The 9,717-nt window shown below is 33.0% G+C and overlaps 1 protein-coding gene across 1 annotated transcript in view; it reads left to right on the top strand.

Moving 5' to 3' along the window:
* LOC117102124 overlaps window positions 1–9,717 on the top strand; it is a gene marked incomplete at its 3' end in the record, with an annotated part of 21,267 nt that overhangs the window by 6,494 nt on the left and 5,056 nt on the right. The window contains exons 3-13 of the mRNA XM_033242325.1: window positions 1,804–1,917; window positions 2,638–2,745; window positions 5,045–5,158; window positions 5,571–5,673; window positions 6,566–6,731; window positions 7,564–7,667; window positions 7,984–8,069; window positions 8,200–8,242; window positions 8,729–8,973; window positions 9,082–9,171; window positions 9,271–9,397. Coding sequence (XP_033098216.1) covers window positions 1,804–1,917; window positions 2,638–2,745; window positions 5,045–5,158; window positions 5,571–5,673; window positions 6,566–6,731; window positions 7,564–7,667; window positions 7,984–8,069; window positions 8,200–8,242; window positions 8,729–8,973; window positions 9,082–9,171; window positions 9,271–9,397 — 1,300 coding nt within the window. The remainder of the gene's footprint in view (window positions 1–1,803; window positions 1,918–2,637; window positions 2,746–5,044; window positions 5,159–5,570; window positions 5,674–6,565; window positions 6,732–7,563; window positions 7,668–7,983; window positions 8,070–8,199; window positions 8,243–8,728; window positions 8,974–9,081; window positions 9,172–9,270; window positions 9,398–9,717) is intronic.

Genomic DNA, 9,717 nt, shown 5'->3' with positions numbered 1-9,717 from the left:
TTTAAAGGCAAATGGGAAAAACCCATAAGACAGCAAACGGCCACATAATGCAAAACTATTTAAATTAAGACGGAACAGTAGAAAAAATCCGATCAGAATGACAAAATAAACTAAGCATCCACTGGAAGGAATCCCAATATCTGCAGACGGATCAGTTTCGGCCTTCCAGGCCTCATCAGTGCAGCTAGGGTATAGACCCAAACGAAACGTTCGACCAGCTTAGGTAGGGCCCAAACTAGTCCCACGACCAGCGGGCCGCCACTGATGCAGGTAGAGATTGCATCTTTAGATCTCCGATCTAAAGACTAGTGCTGTCTCGTAAGAATTTCGTAGGACGCGTTAAGAATGACAAAATATTCTCTGCATCTACTGGAACCGAGCCACATAGCTTGTATTCCACTATTTTCATTCACACCTGGGCTGTGTATATATATTGCCTTGGTTTGGCTCTGTAATCATTAGTGGTCGTGGGACTAGTAACATAAATTACTAGCTATTATTTTGGTTGCACAGTAACAAATTCAGACGAGCGACGATCATCTCTCTGATAACCAAAAATACTAGTCTAGCGCCCTCGTTAATTTCGATTTTTTGACGCAGTGACAACTGTTTATAGTACTTACATACTGTATAGTAACTCCGTTACATTGTCGTCGGTACCATGTAATTGATAACGAAATATTCTATTCTATTCGTCTTGAAGTTAAACAATTGAGTTTTTAATTCAAAAAAACAAAATATCAAATGCAAAACAAAATTATTATTCCAGCCAAAATTATATGTTAATATGTGTAGGCCTGTATCCAAATGATAAAATAGACATATTTTCTGAAGTTTATATAACGATGTTTTTGTAATTTTTCCAATTAGTCAATATGATATATAAGTCTTTGTATTTGTTATAAAACTCTAATCAAGAGAAGGGCAGTTACGATGTTTCAAATATAATATTTCGAAAAAAAAGTATGATTCCGAACAGAGGTAGGCTAAGTATAGGCCTATTTAATGATAAAGAATAGGCAGAATTTGTCTGAAGCTTATATAATGCTTTGCAAAACGTTTAATAAGCAATAAAATATATAAGTCTTTGTATTTATTATAAAACTCTAATCAAGAGAAAGGTAGTTACGAGGTTTAAAATATAATATTTCGAAAAAAATTTTGATTCCGAGCAGAGGTAGTCATATCCCATGATAAAGAATAGGCAATTTTTTTTTAAAGTAGTATAGGTTTAAAGCTAGGTTAATTAGTCATTAAAACATCTATGTGTTTGGATTAGTTTTAAAACTCTACTTAAAAGAAAGTCAAATATGATCTTAAAAATGTAGCTTTTCAAAAAAAATATGATTCTGAACAAATGGGTAAACAGGAGTTGTGTATAAAGAATAGGCAATTTTCTCTGAAGTCAGTATAGGCCTAATGATGAAGAAAAATCTTAACTAGTGGATAAAACATATCATTGTCTGTATTCTTTTCAAACCTTTATACAAAAGAAATATATCTGGAGTGTTAAAAATACAAAATTCCTAAAAAATTATGATCTGAACAAAACCCTAAATTAACATAAAATTTTTCAATGCAAAAGAATAGGGAAAAGCGTTCATAAAAAAATTGATAAAATTTAAGATTTTTAAACGATTAGCTTTAAAAAGTTAGTTAATTTGTAATAATATTTGAATATTTAATTGATTGTGATTATTTAATGTAATTATGATGTGATTAAGTTGTGTTTATATGTGATATTTTGTGTATGTGTGATAGTTGAATGTGTTTTGTTATCATCGTATTTTGTTGATTTCGTAGGCCGGCGTCCTCCCGTTATTATATCTGATTGTGTTCTCCAGCGCACCACGTGATGTCATCAGTGAGAGTTTAAAATCAGCGACGGCAGAAGCTGTGGACTACGTGGACGACAGGGTGAGTAGAATTATGTATCATTACAATTACGACATCAACACACAAAATACAACAACACAGCATCTATACACAACATACCATACAAACCAGTACTCTACATCAATTCCTACCTAACAACAACAACTTATTACATTTAAAACATATCTTAATCATCATCCACAGTAAAAATAAGATATTTTATTGTATTTTACGATCAATGTTGATTGTTTATTGTTGAAATTTCCCACACGGTTGTCGTGCAAATATCAAGTCATTGCGCCTTGAATGAGGAAGAGAAGCAGCTCACAACCAAAATAAAGGTGTTGAAAATTACTGAAAAATTAGTTTTACATAAAACAATCATAGTCATGTTTGATCTTGTTTTGATCAGTATTGAGCACTGAATATAGTAATTAAAATTTCAATAAGAAATAAAAAAAAACTACATAAGCTAAAAAATATTTTTTAGATGGTGATTAACTTGTACAAAACATAGGGCGTCCATGTTGTGTGATAATGATATAGCCAAGCCAAATGAATGCAAAAAAGCCTGTTAATATTACTGAAAACGAGCTTTACATAGAAAATTCACATTTGTGTCACGTATTTGTTCGAGTAGTCAATTTACACTGAATAATTGTACAATTTTATAGGAAAAATCCATAAAAAGTATAATATATTTTTTTAAAGAGATGATGTGTTTTATATTCTCTGTTTTCATATTCCTTGTTCATTGTGTAGGCCGATCGTGATTGTATTCTACATCGCATTGCGGCACTCGGCTACGCTGAGCAACTGAGAGCAGCACTCAGGATTTCTGCACGCAATGTGAATTTGCAAAACTACTGGGTACGTATAGGGAACAACACATTATTTATTAAAAACACTGAATGACAAATCGTCATTATTAAATAAATACATTATTCATAAAATTATAATTAAATATTTATCTCTAAATATAATCATGACTGTAAAATACTGTATTTATCACTTTTATCACGGTTCAATTGCTTATGTATGGTTTCAACCGTTGTGTGATGGATAGCCAAGCAATCAACAAATGATTTTGAATCGATCACCAAAAACTGGTTTAAAATTGCTGAAAAACTCAGCTTTACTTACAACATTCACAGTCGTGTTCGATCTTGTTTTGATCTGTATTGAGCACTGAGTGTAGTTATTAACATTGCAATTAAATATTTCATAGAAACTACACAATACCAAACTAAAAATATTTTTTTAGGAGATGCTGTTTATAACGTGTACAAAACATAGGGCGTCCATGTTGTGATCACTATAGCCAAGCGAATGAATGAAAAAAAAGCTTGTTTTTTACAGTACTCAAAATCAGCTTTACCTGGAATTTTTTGAGCCGTTTTTGATTTAAACGTTATGTTTTTATAAATAAGTATAGTGATAGTAGCCTAAATTATGTTTTTAACACAGGAAACTCTCATGGTAAATAAAACAATGCTAGCGAGAGTAGGGCCTACTCTACCATGGAGGAATTAGTTACTCAGACTGTAAATGCATAGGTCTATTTTAATAGTACACTACTTTACATGGGCTTTTCTTTTTTCATTGTAGAATAGTCTTTTGAGACCATTTTCTATTCCAGAAATAATTAATGTGATATGACCCTCCGTTATGGAGTTATACAAATTTTTAGATAATTTAAGGACAAGAATTCAGCCTCAAATCGAAGCTAATCTTATTTCTGTTGGTTACGGATAAACTGAGTTGGGTCAAAGAATTGGGCCATCATGAGTTGTTTGTCATCACTTCATCAAGATGCCTACCAATTCGTGGAAAAGGCGTATTGTATACTGAAACTGTAGTCTTAAATGGCATAAATATGCCTCAAACACATCAGCAATAAATGGCATGTTTTAGAAATCGATCAGGTAAACATAAATGTACCCCTGGGCACAATTATTCATGATAAAAAGCTAGGCCAAGCCTAGGCTAAGTAAGCTAGGCCAAGCCTTGAAGCCTAGTAGTTTAGGCTAGGCCTACTAGACTAACCCTAGGCCTACACCGTACAGAGAACAGGCCTAGCCTATCTAACATACCTAGACAGTACTAGAGCGTCCGTAGGCTCCTCTGTATCGAATCCAGGTTGATTTCGATCGCGTCAATATATGGCTAAATTCTTCTACAATGACATAGGCCTAGTGCAAGACATCAACATAGTCATAGCGATATTAAAGTTTCAATTTAGGGTCAAGCCAGCTCCACCTAACTAAGGGGGGTGGGGGAGGTGGTGAGCATACGTTACGGGGGAAAAGATCAGCATGGGCGGATCCATTGTGGGAGGGAGGTGAGGATTGGACATGTGCCTCCCTGTTTTGCCACTAAATTTTTGAAACTATGTCAGATCAACAAAGGCGGATCCAGTAAAGGGGAGGGGAGGCAGGTCAAGAAGGGTAGGCAGGTCAAGAAGGGTGGGTTCATTAAGTTGGGCACACACGTCCTCGTTTTTGTGGCTAAATTTTTGGCATATTTATGTTATATAAAATTGTTGTGCCGCCACCTTGCCCCTTCCTGTTAGTAAAATTCTGGATCCGCCCATCATAAAACTTGAAAATAATTCCTCACAAGGACTATCCAGAAAAGACACTCATCTACAGAGACATCATCTACAAAGACGTCCTTTAGAAAAATAGTAACATGCTAACCATAACGTTCACATTGCCTCCTCCTCATTCAAAACCGTGTGGATCACAGGTATATATGCTAATAGAGAATATAATCATCATGAAGGACATTATTTAGTATAGAATAATAGTAGTTTTAAAATATTGTTATGGAAGAAAATTGTCATGAAAATGTATTTTATACAAAGTGAAAGTTGGGTTATAATTACCAAATTTTAACTGTAATGTTATTGATTGCATCATAATAGTAGTTTTAAAATATTGTTATGGAAGAAAATTATCGATGAAAATGTATTTCATACAAAGTGAAAGTTAATTATATTTACCTAAATTTTAACTGTAATGTTATTGATTGCATTATTTCATTTGTTTACAGAGGTATTGACTGTGTCTGGATTGGTAACAATGAATATGTTGTTTATTCACATTATGCTATCATTTGTACGGTTATGAGCTTTCATTGATTAACACTGTTTTCAATTATGTTACAGGACGGCAATACTCCACTTCACAAGTTGTTAAAATTTAACCATTCGTATGGAGATCACATAGACATAAGTAATTACTTGATAAAGGCTGGAGCGAATGCCAAATTAAAAAACAAGGTAAGGTAGATAAAAATGATGACAATGAAGATGATGATGATTATGGTGATGATGAAGATGTTTATAATTAAATAATGGTGATAAGGAGCATACTGAAATTAATGATGGCAACTATAATGTCGATATTGTATGGCGACTAATACTATAAGGATTTAGGCCTATACACTACAGTAGGCGAAATGTTTATTCATGATCATTGTAGCAACTATTGATTTTTGTCAATGTTTTATTGTTAACATGAATATTTACAAGATGCAATTGTAGAATTAAAGAATAATTAAATTGATATGTAAATTTCAATTCAATTGTTTTGAATTTTTTTGGGGTAACATTTGTTGAAGTGCTTTAAAATGTGATTGTTTTGCTTGATTATATTTAATTCATGAGGTATGATATGTGATTGTCTTTGCAGGATGGTCAAACTCCAGCTGAAGTGTATGTGAACAACAAATGTGAAAAGTATGATTCTACCAACAAAGAAAAACAAAAAGAAATGCTCATGCATCTCCTACAAAGTGAGCTGTTCATACGAACATAAGTTCATATTTAATTTATTTGTTTTGTTTCATATCAAATATCAATCATTTTAAAATTAATATTAGTATATTCGCATTTTGTATATTTAGTATGAAATTCTTCACACCAGTTAAATGTCCATTCATTTGTTTATATGTGCATATCTATTTTTGCAATCGTATTTATGTGTATTGTACAGTGTATATTATGTACTGTGCTTACATTTAAACACAGTAAATAAGATTCCCAATATTAGCTGTATTAAATTACAGTATTTTGATTAGCAATCCAGGCGGCTATTGGTGGCGCTTTGTAATATTTTACAGCATTTGTTTTATGCTCGATTCAGACAAAATGATAGCGCTATCATTGAATATAATACTGTAAAACATTTATTCAATGATAAAAATAAAACGACTACTCTAGGCCTATATTTTCTCCGTCTGTTATCACCATCGTAATTTATTGCCCCTCTTTTGGAATAAATAAGTTCTAATTCTATACTTTTGTTTGCAAATTTGCTTTTATTATGGTTACATAATCACAAGACTGGGTTTGATGAAGTAAATGTTGCACCATTGATACAAATAATTCTATGAGGAAATTCCTGATGATGACATAATTAATGTCGAAATATTGATTCCCAACACAATGGCGTGTATTTCAATACTTGGAGTATGTATTATACTTTCTTATCTGAGATTAATCAGTGGACCTTTCGGTCTATGAGGAAAGAAATGCAAAATCACAATTGAAGCAATGAAAAATTTGTATGAATGGATAGGTTAAAGACCTCTTCAGTAAATGACAGCATTGCAGGCGGCTGGCCTCAATAATTATATTTAAGGAAGGAATTCAATGTGTAATTCAGAAATATATTTATGCTTAAAGCGCGGATGGTTCCAACGGAATTCTTGGCGCGTGGGACCGAAGCAGTGGAAGCTTTTAATGATGCTCTAGCTGAGGGAGAAACAGAGGTTAATCAAGGACGGACAGTTTTCATGGGCCTCGAGAAAGTCGGGAAGACATCTACAATCAAGTCATTTTTAAGGAATACGTAAGCTCATATATTCAAAATTTGCTTGCTTTTTTTTTTTTATTTCCTTCACATCTAACAGCAAGTACACATGTCACTTACAGAATGAGCATGATTCTTTATAAACTAAGTCTCTTTATGAGGCATAGGGAGCGGAGTTGTTTTAGTTGTGAGAAAAATTCCTGCTGTGACAGGAATTGAACCCAGGACCCTGGGATCAGAAGGCAAGTATCTTAACCACTGAGGTATTCAACTTCACTCCCTTCAATAATATCAATCTTCCACTTCAATAATATCAATCCTTTCACTACATTAGTTAATCAGTCGAAATAGCTAAAGCCTTCAATAATGCTTTTTTAAGAAACCGGTAATTCAAATAATTTTTGTATTTCTTTCCATAATCAACAACTTAATGAATGTATGAAAACTTCAATAATCTCAATCCATTATTTTAAGTACGTTTCTACACATTTATTTATATATGTACGTTCTCAGGGGCGGATCCAGAGATGTCCAAAAGGTGGGGGTGTGGGAGGCTGGAAGAAAACCGAAAGTTGGGCCAATTGAGATAACAATATTTTAGGGGATCTGGGGGCATCCCCAAGCAAAATTTCTGTGCTCTAGATGCCCGAAAATAACCTCTGAGGCCTTTTGGTCAATCGATTTTTTTCTTCTTCTTTCTTTTCTTCTTTTTTTTCTTTGACTTTCCAAACAAGTGTTGGGGGGGGGGGGTTTTCGGGCCGGGCCACACCCCCACCCCCTAAATCTTCCCCCTGGTTCTGTACATTATTCATTTATATTATGCTTTCTATAATAAAAATATCTCTTGATTAACAATTTTATTTTGCTTCAGTTTTGATCCAAATGAGGGTATTACGGACGCAATTGCCAAAACAACGGTGTGTACACATGAATCACACAATGAATTGAATTGGAAGGAAACATCACCAGATCATTGTAAGTAAGGTGTAAACATTTTTGTATAGTAAATCCTTACCGAGCCATGTGGCTCATATGGACTGAGGATTGAAAAATTGGATTCCAAATCATTTCCTCTGTGCCAAACCACTTTCGTTAAACATCTTCTTTTTTTTTTACTTCTCTTATAAGTCAATTCTTTCACAGTTTTAATTTTGTAAATTTGTCAATAAATATGCAGATCACAATACACCAAGACATCAGTCTAAATTCAATTACTGAACTAACAAAATGAAATCAAATCATATAGTAAATTATATATTATTCTAATAAATGATTTATTTGTCCTCAACAGCTGGTGTCAGTGATATATTTAATGCGATAATGGCAGATTCCATAGCGAAGAAAATATTAGAAAAAGAAACAGAGAAGAATGTAGAAGTAAGATTTACACAGTCAATTTTGTGATATTTAATGGTTAAGATAATATGATGAATGTTTCATGGTGTAATAACTAATTAATAAAATATATCTGAAGTATACAGTAATTTTTGTTTACATTTATTTCAAGAACGTGTTATCACCAACTAAAGCAGAGACGAAATACAGTCCAGGTAAGACATTCTTGTTTGCTATTTTCCTAAGTAATTGATTAATACACCTTTTTGTATTCAATATTTCAGAGGCCCTTTACATAGCCTTATAACCGAGGCACATTTAAAACTAATTCACAACCATTATAGGTATGGTGGCATTGAAAGATTGATTACGAAATAGAAATGTTAAATGTACATTGTCGGCCAGAAAAAAAAGCAAGACAAAACAAAAAAATAAAACAACAAAAAAACAAAGATAAAATCAACCTGGACGAACACCTCATTCAGAAGGGTAGATCATAACTTCGGACAAGGGAGAGATCGAAATGTATTGCTGACTCATAGACACTTCACTATAATAAATCTGATATCAACCACCAGCAAAATTTATGCAGTCTATGCAAAACAAATCATGATTATTATACTTTGTTTTTCACTTACATTTTTAAAGTTTTTCTTTTAATTTAATTACAAGTTTAAATTTTCTTTTAACTCTACTATAAGGGCAATCATCATCAAATTTTGACGCCAAAAACCCAAATATAGAACCGGATGTAAAAACTAAGAAGAGGACACAGTCGATGAAAAAGGTTCCTGAAAACATCGTCGATGAAGTCCAGGAGAGAATAAAAGTACCCCTACTCAAGTTCAAAAGAGATGAAACAAGTGATTGGCAACCATCTGGCAATGAATTTATTATGAACATCTGGGACTTTGGAGGCCAACCGATATATCATGTGATACAACGAGTAAAGTCATTTTATTAATTAATAAATGAAGTAGCATTTAAATCAAACTTAAAATATATTCTATGTATTTCATTCAGTTTTAATTAATTGTGGAAGATTATCTTGTAGATTTTCATGGTATGTTTTGCCGTTGTTTGTGTGGTATTTAACCTAGAAGATGACCTTGACGCTCCAGCTAAAGTCAAGGATCCGACTACTGTAAGCATTACGTTTTTAAACATTTATTATCTCTTAGCAAGTTTTCACTTAAAATATAATAATTTGTACAATATTTTATTTTTTTATTTTTTATTTCAGGGTGAAATGTATCAACATCGAATGACAAATCTTCAGTTCATTCTTTACTGGATTCGTTCAGTATACACAAACAGTAGAGATTCAAAACTGGATGATGGACAACTTTCACCGCCAGTACTAGTGATTGGTACGCATCCTGTCTCTTATACACATCTCTTTCTATAATAAAAATATCTCTTGATTAACAATTTTATTTTGCTTCAGTTTTGATCCAAATGAGGGTATTACGGACGCAATTGCCAAAACAACGGTGTGTACACATGAATCACACAATGAATTGAATTGGAAGGAAACATCACCAGATCATTGTAAGTAAGGTGTAAACATTTTTGTATAGTAAATCCTTACCGAGCCATGTGGCTCATATGGACTGAGGATTGAAAAATTGGATTCCAAATCATTTCCTCTGTGCCAAACCACTTTCGTTAAACATCTTCTTTTTTTTTT

This window comes from Anneissia japonica, unplaced genomic scaffold (genome assembly GCF_011630105.1).
Source record: "Anneissia japonica isolate Jap-2015-1 unplaced genomic scaffold, ASM1163010v1 scaffold11653_len147064_cov108, whole genome shotgun sequence".
NCBI classification, from domain to species: domain Eukaryota; kingdom Metazoa; phylum Echinodermata; class Crinoidea; order Comatulida; family Comatulidae; genus Anneissia; species Anneissia japonica.
The sequence above is the reverse complement of the archived record's forward strand: the minus strand, read 5'-3'. Positions and strand labels throughout refer to the sequence as shown.